General features: G+C 35.8%; 1 protein-coding gene across 2 annotated transcripts in view; it reads right to left on the bottom strand.

The window, feature by feature from the left end:
- The window catches only part of TPH2 (tryptophan hydroxylase 2), a 118,827-nt gene that overhangs the window by 49,021 nt on the left and 48,217 nt on the right, over window positions 1–21,589 (bottom strand). For both annotated transcript variants that reach the window (XM_052000770.1, XM_052000769.1), the window contains one exon: window positions 2,831–2,957. In XM_052000770.1, coding sequence (XP_051856730.1) covers window positions 2,831–2,957 — 127 coding nt within the window. The remainder of the gene's footprint in view (window positions 1–2,830; window positions 2,958–21,589) is intronic.

The raw sequence follows: 21,589 nt of genomic DNA, 5'->3' as shown, positions 1-21,589 counted from the left end.
GCACATTTTCTCTCTCAGAGATTTTTCTAGCATGATTCCATTCACTTTGTTCTTTAACTGAGAGACAAGATGTTGTACTAGAAGTCAAAAGCATCTCTGATGTCAACTCAAGAAAAGTCTTTCTAACACCTTAATGGTGGTAGCTAATAGGAAATGTAGCATTACCCCTCTAAGCTTCAAAAATCATTTGAAATCTTTCTTTGTTTCAGTCTTCAAAATATTTTTCAAAGCAAGAAGGACTAGCAAATAAATTAGTCTATAAAATTTAATGTAGTTGAAATGTTAAGGTCAATGAAAAACTAGGAATTGAAGTAGGGGCAGGGAGAGTCAATGAGTACTGGGAAAATAAGAAAAAGGAATTTTACTTGACCCAACATAAATTTCCTCTGTTGGGAATAATTTTCTTTTTAGTTAAGACTTTTAATTAAGAGCAAAATTTGGACTTTAGTTAAGACTACAAGTCTAAATTTTGCACTTATTTCTTATAGTTCCACCATGGTTGGCCTGATCACCATTTCTCATCCTTTTTCCTCCCTAAGTTGTTTATGATTCCTGACCATTACCATTCTCCATGCTCAGAACAACTTTCAAAGAGCCATTGAGCTGGAAGTGACCACAGAGAATTTGTGTTCCAACTTCTTTTTACATATAGGGAGACCAAGATCTTTCTCTGGTCAAAGTAAACAATTAGGCTTTGTTTTTCAACAGTTGTGTTGGTCAATAACTATTTATAAAACACCTACTATGTGCTTGGCACTGTGCTAAATGCTGAGAAACAGAAAGGCAAAAGATAGTCCCTGACCTTGAGGAAGTCATAATAAGTTGATAAGCATAATCAAAACAGGCATGAGGACAAGGTAGATAGAGTACCTTGTTTCCTTGAGCTACCTTTAGTCCATTTGTACTTAAAACAGAGAGGATCTTAGAGTCACTAGGGAAGCTAAATGGTGAAGTGAATAGAGTATCTAACAGGCTTGAAGTCAGAAAGAATGATCTTCTATTCAAATCTGGCCACATAGACTTACTATCTGTGTGATCCTGGACAATTCATTTAAACTTGTTTCCACATCTGTAAAATGAGAGGGAGAAGGAAATGGCAAACTACTCCAGTGTCTTTACCTAGAAAACCCCAAACGGGATCATGTGGAGTTGAATACCACCGAAATGACTCAACAGTAACAATAACCTAAATCAGAGATTATCTTGAGATTATATGAATGACTAATCACAAAAAGATAGTTATTCATACTGAACAGCTTTGATCCCTGATCTTAATGTAAATTGTGTTCCCTTTAGTCTGTGGAGAAAGGGTGATTTGGGGTCTCAAATCCTCCTCCTGACCTCTGGGAGGGCACATTCTTCTGTCCATAAGGGAAACTCCCAAAATAAGTAAGCTCATTCAATTGGAGATCTTGGCCAGGGATATAATCACCATCCTCTATTGCAGGGTCCTCAAACTATGGCCCACAGGCCAGATGTGACTGCTGAGGACATCCCCCTCACCCAGGGCTATGAAGTTTCTTTATTTAAAGGCCCACAAAACAAAGTTTTTGTTTTTACTATAGTCCGACCCTCCAACAATCAGAGGGAGAGTGAACTGGCCCCCTATTTAAAAAATTTGAGGACCCCTGCATTGAATCAAAAAATTAGCCCTCAATCTCCTCAGCCTCAAACCTTAGAAGGCTAATAAAAGACAACCCTGAACCCCAATCTTTGCTAACTGTGCTTTTGGATTTAGCCCACTAAGTCTTTCTTAGTGTAAACCCATCTTTGCAAAATTATCCTTACAGGATTTTGCTCACTAAGAAAGCTGTCTTAGTATATATAAATTCCCTTTTGCCACAAACTTCTTGCCTGTATTCATTGGGGTTTGCGTATTCTTTTGCAAAACCTGCAGACCAGCCAAAGGGGATCCCATTGCTGTTAGGGGATCTCTGAACCCTCAGTTCTCACACTTCATCAAAATGATTTGGGGACTGAAAAGGAGAGACCTAATTTCATTCAGCTTATATTAGTTACATGTATGGGTACAACTAAAGAATTATGAATATACATTTATATGGCATAGACACAAGATGAGTATTATCGCATATATGTACCATTAATGGAAAGAGTGAGCAGGCATAGCTAGGAATTCTATGTAATGAGGCATCAGGGGCCCATACATGTGGAATACATGTGAAGGAGCAACACACATCTTCACATAGTAGGATATCTTTAGTAGACCTGCTCCTCACCAAGCATGACATCTCCACTGAGTACTGTTCTTTTGAGCTGGACAAAGTGGTATCTCTACCTCTTCTAATTTGGTAATAGAGACATTTTACCCGGTCGTATTCTTCATTGGTTGCTATAGAGTTTCTCCTGGGCAGATTCTGGTATCATACTCTAGCCTACTGAAGACCCAGCAGGTCAATAATTGAAGGCCCATTTGAACATTATAATACAGATTGTGTTCAAAATAGCAAATGAACAGAACAGGTAAGATGAAGATGAAGTATAAAAATATCTAAACTATATTATAAACCAAGAAAATAAAACATTAAGTATATAAACTAAAATTAAAAACATGGAAAAAACAATTATCTAAAAAAATATTTATTATTTGAAGATATAAAAATGTCATCTCCCTGAAATGTGATCTTTTTTCCTTTAAGAGCTTCCTGTGCCAGAATGCAACATCTATCTGCTCTTGATGCCACCTACTCATCTTCAAAATATAGTTTTGCTTTCACTTTTAATAACTGTAAAAATCTTTTTTTTCCCTTTAGTTAACTCAGATGAAGAAGATCTCTTTTCAAAGTCTGACATGAAAACACAAAAGACTCACCGTAGCAAGCTTCTGAACATCTTCATCAGAAGCTCCCAGGGAGGCCAGGCCTATTTCTTGTGAGAACTGAGCGAATTTAGGATCAGCCAGTAGGGGAACGTGACCCAGGAGTTCATGACATGTATCTCTGACAAAAATGAACACAAAGAAATGTTAGCAATATTGTAGAACTGAGAAACTTTATGCCACTCATAGAACTTGACTAAAAAAGTGCAGAGTTCCAATTACCAATTGCTCTATAATAGGTGTGGCATTTACAATTTAGGAGATGATAGAAAAAAGTAACCTTGACATAGTAGAGAGAGAACTTGCCTCAGAGTCAAGAAAACCTGGGTTCAAATCCTGAAAGTAACTCACATTATGGGAGCTGAGGTAAATTAGATATTTTTTTAAATAATAACTTTTTATTGACAGAACCCATGCCTGGGTAATTTTTTACAACATTATCCCTTGCACTCACTTCTGTTCCGATTTTTCCCCTCTCTCCCTCCACTCCCTCCCCTAGATGGCAAGCAGTCCTATATACATTAAATATGTTGCAGTATATCCTAGATACAATTTATGTATGCAAAACCGAACAGTTCTCTTATTGCACAGGGAGAATTGGATTCAGAAGATAAAAATAACCAGGGAAGAAAAACAAAAATGCAAATAGCTTACATTCATTTCCCAGTGTTCTTTCTTTGGGTGTAGCTGCTTCTGTCCATCATTGATCAATTGAAACTGAGTTAGGTCTCTTTGTCAAAGAAATCCACTTCCATCAGAATACATCCTCATACAATATCGTTGTCAAAGTGTATAATGATCTCCTGGTTCTGCTCATTTCACTTAGCATCAGTTCATGTAAGTCTCTCCAAGTCTCTCTGTATTGATCCTGCTGGTCATTTCTTACGGAACAATAATATTCCATAACATTCATATACCACAATTTACCCAGCCATTCTCCAATTGATGGGCATCCATTCAATTTCCAGTTTCTAGCCACTACAAACAGGGCTGCCACAAACATTTTGGCACATACTGGTCCCTTTCCCTTTTTTAGTATTTCTTTGGGATATAAGCCCAGTAGTAGCACTGCTGGATCAAAGGGTATGCACAATTTGGTAACTTTTTGGGCATAATTCCAGATTGCTCTCCAGAATGGTTGGATTCGTTCACAACTCCACCAACAATGCATCAGTGTCCCAGTTTTCCTGCATCCCCTGCAACATTCATCATTATTTTTTCCTGTCATCTTAGCCAATCTGACAAGTATGTAATGATATCTTAGAATTGTCTTAATTTGCATTTCTCTGATCAATAGTGATTTGGAACACTGTTTCATATGAGTGGTAATAGTTTCAATTCATCATCTGAAAATTGTCTGTTCATATCCTTTGACCATTTATCAGTTGGAGAATGGCTTGATTTCTTATAAATTAGAGTTAATTCTCTATATGATTTGGAAATGAGGCCTTTATCAGAACCTTTAGCTGTGAAGATGTTTTCCCAATTTGTTGCTTCCCTTTTAATCATGTTTGCATTAGTTTTGTTTGGACAAGGGCTTTTTAATTTGATATAATCAAAATTTTCTATTTTGTGATCAGTAATGGTCTCTAGTTCATCTTTGGTCACAAATTTCTTTCTCCTCTACAAGTCTGAGAGATAAACTATCCTATGTTCCTCTAATTTATTTATAATCTCATTCTTTATGCCTAAATCATGGACCCATTTTGATCTTATCTTGGTATACAGTATTAAGTGTGGGTCCATGCCTAATTTCTGCCATACTAATTTCCAGTTATCCCAGCAGTTTTTATCAAATAATGAATTCTTATCCCAAAAGTTAGGATCTTTGAGTTTGTCAAACACTAGATTGCTATAGTTGACTATTCTGTCTTGTAAACCTAATCTATTCCACTGATCAACTGATCTATTTCTTAGCCAATACCAAATGGTTTTGGTGACAACTGCTTTATAATATAGTTTTAGATCAGGTACAGCTAGGCTACCTTCATTTGATTTTTTTTTTCATTAATTCCCTTGAGATTCTCGACCTTTTATTGTTCCATATGAATTTTGTTGTTATTTTTTCTAGATCATTAAAATATTTTCTTGGAAGTCTGATTGGTATAGCACTAAATAAATAGATTAGTTTAGGGAGTATTGTCATCTTTATTATATTCGCTCGGCCTATCCAAGAGCACTTAATATTTTTCCAATTATTTAAGTCTGACTTTATTTGTGTGGAAGGTTTTTTGCAATTTTGCTCATATAATTCCTGACTTTCCTTTGGTAGATAGATTCCCAAATATTTTATGCTGTTGACAGTTATCTTGAATGGAATTTCTCTTTGTATCTCTTGCTGTTGGATTTTGTTGGTGATATATAAAAATGCTGAGGATTTATGGGGATTTATTTTGTATCCTGCTACTTTGCTAAAGTTATGAATTATTTCTAATAGCTTTTTAGTAGAATCTCTGGGGTTCTCTAGGTATATCATCATATCATCTGCAAAGAGTGAGAGTTTGGTTTCCTCATTGCCTACTCTAATTCCTTTAATCTCTTTCTCGACTCTTATTGCAGAGGTTAGTGTTTCTAATACAATATTGAATAATAATGGTGATAGTGGGCAACCTTGCTTCACTCCAGATCTTACTGGGAAAGGTTCCAGTTTTTCCCCATTGCATATGATGCTTACTGATGGTTTTAAATATATTCTCCTGACTATTTTAAGGAAAAGTCCATTTATTCCTATACTCTCAAGTGTTTTTATTAGGAATGGATGTTGGATTTTATCAAATGCTTTTTCTGCATCTGTTGAGATGATCATATGGTTTTTGTTTGTTTGGTTATTGATATAGTCAATTATGCTAATAGTTTATTCCTGGTATAAATCCTACTTGGTCATAGTGTCATCCTGGGGATGATTTTCTGTAATCTTTTTGCTAATATTTTATTTAAGATTTTAGCATCAATATTCATTAGGGAGATTGGTCTATAATTTTCTTTCTCTGTTTTCAGCCTACCTGGTTTAGGTATCAGTACCATGTCTGTGTCGTAATAGGAGTATGGTAGGACTCCTTCAATCCCTATTTTTTCAAATAGTTTTTATAGCATTGAAATTAATTGTTCTTTAAATATTTGGTAGAATTCACATGTAAATCCATCTGGTCCTGGGGATTTTTTCTTAGGGAGTTGGTTAATAGCTTGTTCTATTTCTTTTTCTGAGATGAGACTGTTTAGGATATTTACTTCTTCCTCTGTTAGTTTGGGCAAGCTATATTTTTGAAGGTATTCTTCCATTTCATTTAAGTTGTCGAATTTATTGGCATAAAGTTGGGCAAAGTAACTCCTAATTATTACTCTAATTTCCTCTTTGTTAGTGGTGAGTTCTCCCTTTTCATTTTTAAGACTAACAATTTGATTTTCCTCTTTCCTTTTTTTAAATCAGATTTACTAAGGGTTTGTCTATTATGTTGGTTTTTTTATAGAACCAACTCTTAGTTTTATTAATTAATTCAATAGTTTTTTTTTTTACTTTCAATTTTATTGATCTCTCATTTTATTTTTAGAATTTCAAGTTTAGTGTTTGAGTGGAGGTTTTTAATTTTTTCCTTTTCTAGCATTTTTAGTTGCAAGCCCAATTCATTGACCTTCTCTTGCTCTATTTTATGCAAGTAGGCCTCTAGAGATATGAAATTTCCCCTTATTACTGCTTTGGCTACATCCCATACATTTTGGTATGATGTCTCATTATTGTCATTTTCTTGGATGAAGTTATTAATTATGTCTATGATTTGCTGTTTCACCTAATCATTCTTTATTTTGAGATTATTTAGTTTCCAATTTTTTTGGTCTACTTTCCCCTGGCTTTTTGTTGAATGTAATTTTCATTGCATTGTGGTCTGAAAAGGATGCATTTACTATTTCTGCCTTACTGCATTTGAGTTTGAGGTTTTTATGTCCTAATATATGGCCAATTTTTGTATAGGTTCCATGAACTGCTGAAAAGAAAGCGTACTCCTTTCTGTCTCCATTTCGTTTTCTAAAGAAATCTATCATATCTAACTTTTCTAGTATTCTATTTACCTCTTTGACTTTTTTCTTATTTATTTTGTGGTTTGATTTGTCTAATTCTGAGAGTGCAAGGTTGAGATCTCCAACTATTATAGTTTTGCTGTCTATTTCTTCTTGCAGCTCTCTTAATTTCTCTTTTAAGAATTTAGATACTACACCACTTGGTGCATATATGTTTAATATTGATATTGCTTCATTATCTATGCTACTCTTTAGCAAAAGATAGATCAATTTTTGCTTTTGCTTGATCTGAGATCAGGATGGCTACCCCTGCTTTTTTTACTTCACCTGAAGCGTAGATTTTGCTCCAACCTTTTACCTTTACTCTGCATATATCTCCCTACTTCAGGTATGTTTCCTGTAAACAACATATTGTAAGATTCTGGCTTTTAATCCATTCTGCTATCCGCTTCCTCTTTATGGGGGAGTTTACCCCGTTCACATTTGTGGTTAAAATTACCAATTCTGTATTACTTGCCATCTTGTTAACCCCTGTTTATGCTTTTCTCACTTCTTTCCCCCTTGGCCTCCACTTGCTTCTCACAGCCCTCCCTTTTTAGTATTCCTCCCCCCACTTTAGAGTTCCTCCCCCTATCTTACCCCTTTCCCTCACAGTTTCCACATTCCCTTTCGCTTAGCTTATTCCTTCCCTTTTCACTTTTCCCTTCTCACTTTTCAATGAGGTGGGAGAAGTTTCACCATAAATTGAATATGTCTAAAATTTTTCTCTTAAAGCCAATTCTGACAGCAGTAAGATATTCACTATATTCACCCCCCTCCATTCTTTCTCTCAGATATAACAGGTTTCCTTTGCCTCTTCCTGAGATGTAGTACCCCCACTTTACCCTTTTTCTGGTATAATGTCCTTTCCACCTTTAGTTTCTAGAACAAGGTATACATGTATTCTTTATGCATCTTTATAGCAAAAATATAGTTCCCAATATTTCTTTTTACCTTTTTAGGTTTCTCTTGAGTTCTATATTTGTAGATCAAACTTTTTGTTAAGTTCTGGCTTTTTCATCAAAAATAGGTGAAATTCACTTATTTTGTTGAATGACCATCTTCTTCCCTGGAAAAAGATGCTCATTCTGGCTGGGTAAGTTATTTTTGGTTGTATACCAAGTTCCTTAGCCTTTCGGAATACCATCTTTCAGGCCCTTCGATCTTTTAATGTGGATGCTGCTAGATCCTGAGTAATCCTTATTGTGGCTCCTCTATATTTGAATTGGGTTTTTCTAGCCACTTGCAGTATTTTTTTCTTCATCTGAGGGTTCTGGCATTTGGCCACTATATTTCTTGGTGTTTTGATTTTAGGATCCCTTTCAGTAGGTGATTGATGAATTCTTTCAATGTTTATTTTTTCCTCTGTTCCTATGACTTCTGGGCATTTCTCTTTGATAATTTCCCAGAAAATAGTGTCTGGGCATTTCTCTTTGATAATTTCCCAGAAAATAGTGTCTAGGCTCTTTTTTTCATCATACTTTTCTGGGAGTCCAATAATTCTCAGATTGTCTCTCCTAGTCTATTTTCTAGATCTGTTGTTTTCCCAAGAAGGTATTTCACATTTTTCTCCATTGTTTGATTTTTTTTTGATTTTGCTTGACTGATTCTTCTTGTCTCCTCGAGTCATTCAATTCCATTTGTTCGATTCTGATTTTCAATGAAGTATTTTCTTCACTCACTTTTTTAATATCTTTTTCTAATTGTCCAATTGAGTTGTTTTGTTCTATGGAATTTTTTTCCATTTCACCAATTTTATTTTTTAGAGAGCTATTTTCTGTTTCTAGTTCACTAATCCTAGTTTTCAAGGATTTGATTTCTTTATCCACTCTGTGTTTAAATGAGTGGGATGACTTCTCCAGACTCTCTTGCCAAGTCTCCCTTTCCTTTTCCCATTTTTCTTCTAACTCTCTTGTGAGAGCCTTTTTAGTTTCTTCTATGAGATTCATCTGTGCTGAGGAAAAGATAATCTCTTCCTTTGGGGATTCACCTGGCGACAGTCTAAGCCTCAGGGCTTAGAATCTTATCTCTATTCATATTGAAGCTGTCAATGGTTAAGGTCCTTTTCAATTTTTTGCTCATTTTGTCAGAGAAGAATCAAAGACAAACTAGCAAAGAGAAAAAGAAAAAAAAACCCAAATGGAATCTGCTTTTTTGGGGGAGGGGCTGGTGGTGTTACCAATCTTCCTCTACAGACTGTAGGGGGCAGCAGTGAGGCACTAGCAGGACTGTGCTGCGCCTGTGCTCTGAGACTCTGAGAGCATACTGAGACACTGTGGGGGGGGAGGGGGAGGTGGCCAGGTCCTGAGAGACTCCAGCTGTTTGTTATTGTATTCTTTGCCCCTGGTGTTTTTAGCTTCTCTGCTGGGCTGCTGGCTTGCTGCCGGAGCAAAGTATCTAATCCTGTAGCAAAGCTCTCCTTGCAGAGATGGCTGAGATCATACCCCACCCCGCTCTGGTCAGCTCGGCTATGAGCTGCCTGCCCTCAGCCTGCACCCAATGTAAAACCATCTCCGCCCTCAAGTAAAAACAGCTCTTTCCTGGGTAATTTCAAGGTCTTCTCTTGGTAACTATTTGTGGGGGTTTTTTCAGTCAAGCATTAATTCAGAAGTTTGTCATGAAATGGATTCTGAGAGAAAATGCGGAGCTTACACAGCTGTATGTCTCCTCTCCGCCATCTTGGCCAGAAGTCCTCGGTAAATTAGGTATTATTGGGTAACTAAAACTATTCAGTTATCCCTTCCACATTGTTGGGGTCACACTCCCACACTCTGGAAAATCTGCATAAGATTTTTTTGGTTCTTCCTTCATATAAGAGAAGTCTGAATTACTATGATAACATATGTTGATATTATATCACATATCTTCAGGTAACTTTAGAATTAGTCTTAAAACTATGCATTTATGCCTTTAATCTCACTGGGGTCACAGGTGGGTCATTCCCACCATCTGAAAAATCTACATAAGATTTTTTGTACGAGAAAAAGTCTAAATTATTTAGACTTTATACGAGAGAAGTCTAAATTATTATGATAAAATGTTATTATATAATATGAAAATACTTTACATTTTACACATTTTTTCATATATTTTATGCATTTCTGAGTTTCTAAACCATTTCTGTGTTGTCTGCAGGCACAAAGATGTGCAAATTGTGGCTTCTGAAAAATTCCCCAAAAATTCCCACTTGATTTTTTTATGCCAACCTGTGCTATCGTATATGAAGGCAAAGTTCATAATGGCAACACAATTATCCTTTGAGAATTGTAATTGTTGCTTTATGTAGACAGTAGTTTCTTTACTGAGGAATTTCTTTCAAAATATCTCAGCATCAGACAAAAAAAATCTTACTATAGAGAAGTAATCAGCAAGACAGAAAAGCTAAAAAAAAAAAATGCAATCTTAAACTGTTTTAAGAGAAAGAGAATATGAAGGGCTAGAAATGAACAGGTAAGTGCTAGGTGCTACATTTTAGGAAGCACAAGTAAGGTGAAGAATATTCATAAAAAGACAACATAAAAAGAACAGGGAAGAACCACCAGGGATTTTTGGTCTTTGGACTCCTTCTCAAAATCATATTTTTAAATTCCTAAAATAAAATACATTGGATTGCAAAGGAAATTGGTTATTTTGAAATACAGTTATCAAAATGTTAAAAAAAACAATTTAAGAAATCTTAAGGCCCCAGGTTAAGAATTCCTCTTCCATATCATACTATATTGAAGATCATATAAAGGGTTTAAGAATATGTAGCCTGGAGAAGAGAAGGGAGGAATATAAGAGCTCTTATAGTGTTTGAAGGAATGCTATGAGGAAAAGGGAATAGGCTGATAGGCTGATAGGTGATTGACCCTACTGGGCAAAGTTAGAAATAATAGGTGGAAGTTAGAAGCAGATTTCTTTTTGATGATGAGAAAAAATTTCTAAAAAAATTTTGGTTAGAGAAACCAAAATTGAAATGGAATCCCCAGGAAGAAACTGATTCTCCAACACTAGAGATATTCAGTCAGAAGCTAGAACTGCTGCAGCTTTAAGTTCAGATATGAATAGCACCACTGGAGATTTCAAACTAGATGTCCCACAAATATCCCAACTTTCCTCCCAACCAGCTTCACTTTCCTTTTTTTCTTTTTTACTTTTTTATTGAATTAAATACAAAACAAGAACAAATAGAATAGAAAAGGAAAGAAAGGAAATTTAAAAAAAAATCATTGTCATGTGCTTAGGAGAACATTGGGGAGAATTCAAAGTATATAATAACACATTTCCATTTCAAGAAAGCATATATAATAATAGAAGAGATTATATTAATGATTGTGCATCTTTCCTTTGTTTTCTTATAGGTTATTCTTTTGTTCTCTGTTTGTACTTTTTACTTTATTATTTTTTTCCCCTTTTATTCCTCCCACTTTCCCCAAGTAGGCTATAATCTTGTCCTTAAACTGTAATGGCTCTTCACATATGGATCACATATGAACTTTACTATTAGGAATTTAAGGTCCTTCATAATTTGCTCCAAATCTATCTCTCCAGCCTCCATGGTATATTGTGTTCCAGCCCTCTCAAGTCCAGCCAAACTGTCTTCTTACTATTCTTCATATAATATACTTTATGCCTTAACATGAGCCATTCCCCATGCTCAAAATGTATTTATTTCTTCATCTTCACCTTTTAAAATCCTCTCTTCCTTTGTAGACTCCACTCACTGTCTACATGAAATCTTTTCTAATCATCCCATTTGCTAGTGACCTTCCTTCCCAAATTAGCTTGAATTCATTTAATCTGAAAACACTTACATATGCACTTTGTGCCTTCATTAATAAAATGTTTCCTGAGGTCAGGGACTATTTCCTTTTTGTCTTTGAATCCCCAGTGTCTAAAAAACTGCCCAGGTTAATAACTTCTCTATCATCCTGGATTAGACCATCCAACACTGAGGTTTTTTGAAAATGACTATTTCTTCCCAAAGTTTATACCTTGGAAGGCTCAAATTGATTTACACCATTTTGATTTAGGGAAGTAGACACCATTAAGACAGGCTTCGTCTCAGCCTCAGCTTCAGTAGTGCCCTGAATGTTTCAGGTTAGTTAAGCAAGATAATGTGTATACCAAAGGAAGACACCTGTGAACTACACCAATTCTGCTGTTGTTCAGCCAACTCTTTGTGACCCGATTTCGGGCTTTCTTGACAAAGACACTGTAGTGTTTTGCCATTTCCTTCTACAGCTCGTTTTATAGATTAGAAATTGAGATAGATAAAATTAAAAGACTTGTCCAGGGTAACCCAGATAATAAATGTCTGGGGCAAGAATATTTTCCAAAGGGTATCATTGATCATGACTCAGTATTTTTAGTGGTAAGCTGAAGGTCATTATTCTTTGTTCCTGTCCTATGAAGTTATTTTATCAATAATTTGGTAGGTATATACATACAAATATCTGTGTAGAGAGGAATTGAATCTATTCTGTGTAACTCCTGAGGTTAAATCTAGACCAATGGATACAAGTTAAAGGGCTACACTATTTTGGATTCCTTTGGCTTCTCTCCTAGACCCCTGTACACCTACTTTCTCCTCTCCCTTCAGCTTTCTATTGTCTATTGCTTTCTCCTCATTAGATGGTTAACAACAAAGACAGGAATTGTCTTTTTTTTTTCCTATTTGTATGATCCAAGTTTCCCTAGGTTCCTGGCACAAAGTAGATATTTAATAAATTAACTTGAGGGTAGAAACTTTTTCTGTCTCTTTAATCCCAATGTCTAACATGTCTTTCCATACTTTAATGAATAAGTGGCTTCAATGTGGCTTTTCTTTCTAAATATCAACCCCTATGCTCCCTATTTTGTAGGACTGTCATCCATGTTATTCAACAAATATACCATATTAGTAATGGGGAACAGGGGGTTTCACCCAGTAGTTGGACTTTCCTGAAGGTATCATTTGACATTTCATGCTTTTTTTCTAGATATAGACATATCTTGATTACATCCTTTATACAACTTCTCCTAAGTGATTGAATCTGTCACAATATGTTCACATCCATTATTTGCCTCTTTACTATCTTTTGGTTGATCTACAACTTTCATTCTTTAGAAAACAAAGGATTGTATAACTTGTATCCATAAAATATTGCTGAAAGACTATAGGTACTAAAGAGACTTTGTTGTGCATAGTAAGTGCTTGATAAAAATTTTAAACTAAATTTAGCTTTTAAAACTTCCTTTTAAAATTTTATTTGAAATCCATGCCATGCTCACCATATTCTCAGTTCTATTCTATATTCTCTGGACTTCATCTTTTTATCTTCAATCTCATCTTTGCATAGGCACTTTTATCATTACCCTTGTTCCCTTTTTAGTTCCCCTTTATCAGTTGTCTTACCCCCATTTGAAAAATAAACTTCATGAGGTTAGGAAGTATATTGTTTTGTTATATTAGTTTTTGCTTGCTTAGTACAGGATCTGGCATGAAGTAAATATTAAGTAGCTCTTAATTATCTGTTTAGCAACTAAGTGGCACCATAGTGTAACTCAGATACTCACTAGCTGTGTGACCCTGGGCATATCACTTCACTCTTTTTGCCTCAGTTTCCGCATATGCAAAATGAGCTAGAGGAGGACTTGGCAAATCAATCCAGTATCTTTGCCAAGAAAACCCCAAATGGGGTCACAAAGAGTCAGACACAACTGAACAGTGAACGTCTATCTATCCAACATATAGCTCAATTCCTAGCACAGAGCATGCACTTGAAAAATGTTTGCTGATTAGACAGAAAATGCCATCTGCATCCAGAAAAAGATCTGAGGAGACTGAATGTAAATCACCACAAGGTATATTCACTTCTCTTTTCTGTTTTTTGCTTTTTGTTTATTTCTACCGTGGGCTTTCCCTTTTGCTCTGATTTTTCTCTCCTAACATGAGTCATAAAACAATGTACATTAAAAATAAATAAACTTACTACATTTTTTTTTCCTGAGGCAATTGGGGTTAGATGATTTACCCAGGGTCATACAACCAGGAAATGTTACATATCTGAGGTCAAATTTGAACTCAGGTACTCCTGACCTCAGGGCTAGTGCTTTATCTACTACACCAACCAATTACCCCTACAATTTAGAAAGAAGGAAGGAAGGAAGGAAGGAAGGAAGGAAGGAAGGAAGGAAGGAAGGAAGGAAGGAAGGAAGGAAGGAAGGAAGGAAAGAAGGAAGGAAGGAAGGAAGGAAGGAAGGAAGGAAGGAAGGAAGAAAATAAGTTTGCTGAGTGATTGATTTCCATTACATCAAATCACCACACAGGAAAGAGTCTATCATATAGATTTAAAATTAAGATACCATGTGTCAGAAAACTATTACCTAGAACCTTTTTTGGGCAGATAGAAAGTACCAATTGTTAATGTAAAAAACTGATTCACTGATACATAGGCAAAACAATTAATTCCTTTTTTATTACTGCTCGAAAAGGATTGTCAATATTAGAGGATTAAAAATTATGTAAGATCACAGAGCAAGCCATGTACTTTCAATTGAATCTAAGGCTCCTAGGGCAATATGCCTAGCAGTGAATTGCAGATCTGGAGATAAAGATGAGCTTCAGCTCAGTATAAGTAGAAATAGTGCCACTTCATTTCACCAAACCTCATGTTCCCTCCTCATAGTGCTGTCTCTCTATGGGGCAGAGGGCTGAGAGAAAAGTGCCTCTGATTTGGAAAGAGCAACATTTACAGTAAACTCTCCTCTCGTGGGGCAAAGACTTTGAGTGCTTCTATTTCAAAGGCAGGAACGAGATGATTATCTTTTATGACTTCAGTGGAGCAATGACAAAAATAAAACCAAACTACTTTATACTCCATAGCTTTTGCTAAGTTCTACATGCAGATTAAGAAAAAAACAAACAGGCATGCTTGGAAATATTCTCATCCAAAGTAAAACTTGAAGATTTCAAAGGCTAATAATGAAGTTATTAATTCTGGTCTTTTAGTTTCTATAAGATCAGTATGGTACCTTGACATTTCATAGACTTTCAGAATTTGAAGAGACTAGAAGTAACCTAGTCCTACTCCCTACCTATTGGCCCTTCTATTCATCATCCTCTGCTTGAATACTCCAGTGAGAAGAAACTTAGTCCTTCACCAGATAGCCTATTCCATTTTTGAACCTCTCTATTTGTTTCCTTACATAGCAGAAATGATTGTGAAAACTTGAGTTCTCTGAACTGAAGCATCTCACTCAAAGCTGGAAATGTGCACCAAGGCGTTCTAACCTAATTGCTTGTCTTGGTCCTTGATGTGAAATATGCATCTTGCTGGGATGATGCAATAGCTGTTGTTAGTAGTCCTATTGGATGTTGTTTTGACAATCCAACAAATCCTTCCTTCAGCAAGGAGCTGGATATGCCGTCTAGAACTTGGATATCCAGTTCTGTGGTGTTCTTCTTCTTTAAAATATAATGGTTCTCCCTTTCCCAGTAAGATCTGGAGTGAAACAAGGCTGCCCACTATCACCATTATTATTCAATATTGTATTAGAAACACTAGCCTCTGCAATAAGAGTCGAGAAAGAGATTAAAGGAATTAGAGTAGGCAATGAGGAAACCAAACTCTCACTCTTTGCAGATGATATGATGGTATACCTAGAAAACCCCAAAGATTCTACTAAAAAGCTATTAGAAATAATTCATAATTTTAGCAAAGTAGCAGGATACAAAATAAATCCCCATAAATCCTCAGCATTCTTATACACCACCAACAAAATCCAAGAGCAAGAGATACAAAGAGAAATTCCATTCAAAATAACTGTTGATAGCATAAAATATTTGGGAATCTACCTACCAAAGGAAAGTCAGGAATTATATGAGCAAAATTACAAAAAAGTTTTCACACAAATAAAGTCAGACTTAAATAATTGGAAAAATATTAAGTGCTCTTGGATAGGCCGAGCGAATATAATAAAGATGACAATACTCCCTAAACTAATCTATTTATTTAGTGCTATACCAATCAGACTTCCAAGAAAATATTTTAATGATTTAGAAAAAATAACAACAAAATTCATATGGAACAATAAAAAGTCGAGAATCTCAAGGGAATTAATGAAAAAAAAAATCAAATGAAGGTGGCCTAGCTGTACCTGATCTAAAATTATATTACAAAGCAGCAGTCACCAAAACCATTTGGTATTGGCTTAGAAATAGATTAGTTGATCAGTGGAAAAGGTTAGGTTCACAAGACAGAATAGTCAACTATAGCAATCTGGTGTTTGACAAACCCAAAGATTCTAAATTTTGGGATAAGATTTCATTATTTGATAAAAACTGCTGGGATAACTGGAAATTAGTATGGCAGAAATTAGGCAAGGACCCACACTTAACACCACATACCAAGATAAGATCAAAATGGGTCCATGACCTAGGCATAAAGAACAAGATTATAAATAAATTAGAGGAACATAGGATAGTTTATCTCTCAGACTTGTGGAGGAGAAAGAAATTTGTGACCAAAGATGAACTAGAGACCATTACCGATCACAAAATAGAAAATTTTGATTATATCAAATTAAAAAGCCTTTGTACAAACAGAACGAATGCAAACAAGATTAGTAGGGAAGCAACAAACTGGGAAAACATCTTTACAATTAAAGGTTCTGATAAAGGCCTCATTTCCAAAATATATAGAGAACTGACTCAAATTTATAAAAAATCAAGCCATTCTCCAATTGATAAATGGTCAAAGGATATGAACAGACAATTTTCAGATGAAGAAATTGAAACTATTACCACTCACATGAAAGAGTGTTCCAAATCACTATTGATCAGAGAAATGCAAATTAAGACAACTCTGAGATATCACTACACACCTGTCAGATTGGCTAAGATGACAGGAAAAAATAATGATGAATGTTGGAGGGGATGCGGGAAAACGGGGACACTGATGCATTGTTGGTGGAGTTGTGAACGAATCCAGCCATTCTGGAGAGCAATCTGGAATTATGCCCAAAAAGTTATCAAACTGTGCATACCCTTTGATCCAGCAGTGTTTCTATTGGGCTTATACCCCAAAGAAATACTAAAGAAGGGAAAGGGACCTGTATGTGCCAAAATGTTTGTAGCAGCCCTGTTTGTAGTGGCTAGAAACTGGAAAATGAATGGATGCCCATCAATTGGAGAATGGCTGGGTAAATTGTGGTATATGAATGTTATGGAATATTATTGTTCTGTAAGAAATGACCAGCAGGATGAATACAGAGAGGCTTGGAGAGACCTACACGGACTGATGCTAAGCGAGATGAGCAGAACCAGGAGATCATTATACACTTCGACAACGATATTGTATGAGGATGTATTCTGATGGAAGTGGATTTCTCTGACAAAGAGACTTAACTGAGTTTCATTGGATAAATGATGGACAGAAACAGCTACACCCAAAGAAGGAACACTGGGAAATGAATGTGAACTATTTGATTTTTGATTTTCTTCCTGAGTTATTTTTACCTTCTGAATCCAATTCTCCCTGTGCAGCGGGAGAACTGTTCGGTTCTGCAAATATGTATTGTATCTAGGATATACTGCAACATATTTAACATATATAGGACTGCTTGCCATCTTGGGGGGGGGGGAGGGAGGGAGGGGAAAAAACAAAACATAAGTGATTCCAGGGGATAATGCTGTGTAAAAATTATCCTGGCATGGATTCTGTCAATACAAAGTTATTATTAAATAAAATTAAATTTTCAAAAAAAAAAAAAAATATATATATATATATATATATATAATGGTTCTCTCTGGGAGCTGGTTTCTTGAGGAGGTTTTCTGGAGGCAGCCTTAGTATCAGTTAAAAGTAATAATTACTCCAAAATGCAGCTAGCTGATAAAATGCAATGCTATTATAGCCCGGTTAGTTTTTCTTAGAGGCCTATCTTTCTGCTTGGTTCCAAGAGCTCTTGCAGTTGTCCTTTGCCTCTGTTTTCTTTAGCCTCCAGCCAGCACCAAGGTGAAAGTTGGAATGAATCTGACTCCACCTCCGAAAGTGGTCTTGTGGGCTTCCTCCCAGAGTGCTCCTCTCTGACCCCTGGCAATGTTCCGAAGTAACTAACTTGAAGCTCTAAGAGCTTCTATATATATGATCTCCCAAAGGTTGACTCCTCCTTCTAGAGGCAGGGATTAAGGGAGGTGTGAATTCACAAAGTTACTTGTGAACTCCAATGAGTACTCAAATACTTCTAGATTATATGAGCTCTCTAAAGGTGTGAACACAAGCATTGAATCAATTCCATTGAGTTAACACTAGGATTCTAGCATCTCCTTGAGTTATCACCTTGTTTCAAGTTGAGTTAACACTAGAATTCCAACACAATTCCATAGAAAACAATGTAGGTTAGCAAAATAGAGGTTCCATTGTTCACCCCAAACAATGTTTAATCAAAATCCGCCCTTCTGTAAATTCCATCTTCTGTTGTTTGTTTTCTGCCTTAGGTCAAGTCTGTTCTAAGGGTTCTTAACCTTTTGTGTGCATGTGTCATAGATCCTTTTGGTAGCTTAGTGAAGCCAAGGAACTTCTCTAAATAATATTTTAACATATATAAAATACAAAGGATTACATAGGAAACATTATATTGAAATAAAAATGTAATTTTCTTCCCATATAAGTTTACAGATCTTTTAAAATCTATTTATATGCTTCTTGGGGTTCTGTTGTCCCAGAATGAGAACTACTCAGAGGAGAGGTCTGCTCCTTCTTCCACTTCTCTTAGATACCTTATAGAGTATACACAAAGAGAAACTTTGCTCCCAATTCCTAGAACTAAGAGATGTTTATATATAGGAGAAAAATCCACATTAAAAAATTAGCTTCCAGAATGGAAAGAGATATCTATCCAAGGCCAAAAGAGCCATATATTTGAAATCTTGGACTGGCTTCAATTAACAGTTTGTTTAGCCTCACTTAGCACAGTGCCAGCAGCCAAGCAAGGCTAGATGCTCAGGAAGTAGTCCACTGGCAATATGTCTGTGGTGTCCCTCACTATCGAACCACTGAGCATCTAATTAGAAGTGGGTTCTGATCAGGAAGACTCTTTTTCTGCTTTATCCCAAGATTCAATTATTCAACCATAATTACACCTGTAGCACAACTGTCCCCACTCTCTACATCAGCAAACTTTCCTCTTTTCAATTCCACTCAGTTTTTATGTATTTTCCCCTGAAGAATGCTTTGATGTCTCATTTTTTCCCACATAAAAACATTCTTATTCATTGAAAATGCAGAACCTTTCAAAATTGTCATGTCACTTTTCAAAAAAGAAAACTGTGGATCATATCAGACATCCAACCTTTGCTCCTTAAATTGGAATCTTTTCTGATAAGACCTGTGTTTAGGTTTGTAAAGCCTACTAAAAAAGAGACTTTTTGTTTAAGTCCAGGCAGAGCACCTCAAGCAATTGCCTGAATCATTCTAAGAAAGTTGTTCTAAGTCGACTGCCAACAGATAAAGGATCTGGTTATGAAGTTCACATTAAAGACAAGTCTGACATTGTCTTATTATTATCACTTTTCAAAGATGACTCCTCACACTGTGTTGAATGACTGTTTATTTTTGTGGTAAATTAAAGCCTCTAAAAGCCATCGACAATCATCGAGCATTTGCTTCCCATTCCAAATATTCCCATCTGTCTTTCAAGACAGATTTCTATAGGTTTTGTTTGTTTAAAACAACACCGAAGCTGACACTTTAGATAAATCATAAAGAGGAGGAAAAAAAGAGAGAGAGATAAATGGGAGGGAAAAGAGAGTCTGTGCAGATGAAAAGAAGCAGGAGGATGACTCTGGGAAGGATTTTCTGCTTTAACTTGCCATTTGGTGTGAGTATACCTAATTGGAGATAATATAGAAGGAAACTTAACAAGGGAATGGCTAGGTTTGCTTTCATCATGCTGACTTGAGAACACTCCAGGAGTTAATTTAGGATTGAAACAGGTTTCCTTACAATTTTGTTTTGTTTTGGCTTTTACCAATGCCCACTTCACCAATGAATGTGGAACTTCTATTTGTATTGAAGCCTGCACACTAGAAAATCTGTTTTGTTTTGTTTTTTTATTTACATGCAATATTGAAATTGGCCTGGACCTGTGATTTTATCAGTATTGGAAATGCCTGAAAAGAAAACGTTCTTGGATAGCACAATAAATGACCTTTGGATCTGAAGTCAGGAAAACTCGAGTTCAAATCTAACCTTGGCTATTGACTAGTTATGTAATCCTGAGCAAGGCATTCAACCCCTGACTGCCTCAATTTCCTCAACTGTACAAGGGAGATAAGATTATCACCTACCTCCTGAGGTTGTTGTGAAAATCAAGTGAGATAATAAAGTACTTAGCACAATAGCTGACACATTTTGTTGTTGTTGTTCAGTCAATTCATTCCAGTAAACCTTTGAGACCCCATTTGGGATTTTCTTGGCAAAGACTTTGGACTGCTTTGTCATTTCCTTTCCCAATAGGCAAACAGAATTAAATAACTTGCCCAGGGTCACATAAATAGTAAGTGTTTGAGGCCATATTTGAACTCAAGAATTTGTGTACCCTATGCACTATTATACCTAACTGCCTCTATGTGCCTGGCATATAACAGGTGTTTAATACATGTTTATTCCCTTTTTTAACCCCTTCTCTTCAACTTCTAATTCTAGAATACAGTTCTAAACTGAACGTGTATATGCACACATGTGCACACACGTGTGTGTGTCTGTTGGATCTCTTTAATAGTCTCAGCCCCTTCTTAGAATGCTTTTAAATATATAAAATAAATTAATAATAGCTAGCATTTATGTATTGCTTTTAAAGATTTGTCAAGTGCTTTACATATGCTACTTCATTTGATCCTATGTAGATAGCTGCTATTATCACCCCCATTTTGCACATGAAGAGATAGAAGCAAACAAAAGTTACATGATTGGTTCAGTATTAAATGTCTAAGGCAGTTTTTGAACATAGGTATTTCCAAGTTCAATTCCCACATTCTAATCACTGCTCTACCTTACAGGATTACAAAGAAACCAAATTTTTTGAAATACAGTTATCCAAATATAGTTTAGAAACAAATTCATAGGTCCAAGGTTTCACGAATCTTTTTTTTTTATGAGGCTAAATGACTTGTCCAGGGTCACACAGTCGTGCTATCAAAAGTGAAACTGAACCTAGGTATTCCTGCTTCCAAGACTATCTACAAATTATATAATAATACTCTTGACTATGTCTCTAATAGAATGTAACCCATGGGAAAATATCAAATGTAATCACTGGTTTCCACCTTCTAATCTAATATCTGGGCTTTACAAAGCAAACAACAGCTATTTACTCTCCTCTATCCAATGCCTTTCTCTACAACTCCCACAGAAAGATCTCAATTTGACCATCTGAAGCATGGTTGGTAGAGGCCCATTTCCACAATATTTCAGAGAAATATTAAAACAAATTTGGAAGCTTAACAGAAAGAGTTCTTGATGTCCAGAAACCTAGTTCAAAAATTGACTCTCTTACTGAGAGAAATGATTGTTTTCTATTCTATTAATAACCCAATATTAATTAGAATCCAGGATTTTTATTTCCTCATTCAGGAACCAGCCCCTGTAAATCAGTCAGTCAGTCACTGAAAGATAAGGGTGATAGAGGAGATTGGCCTAATTTGGGGGGTACTTAAAGAATGGAAGGAGGGGG

Source organism: Antechinus flavipes, chromosome 5 (genome assembly GCF_016432865.1).
Source record: "Antechinus flavipes isolate AdamAnt ecotype Samford, QLD, Australia chromosome 5, AdamAnt_v2, whole genome shotgun sequence".
Lineage (NCBI taxonomy): Eukaryota > Metazoa > Chordata > Mammalia > Dasyuromorphia > Dasyuridae > Antechinus > Antechinus flavipes.
The sequence above is the reverse complement of the archived record's forward strand: the minus strand, read 5'-3'. Positions and strand labels throughout refer to the sequence as shown.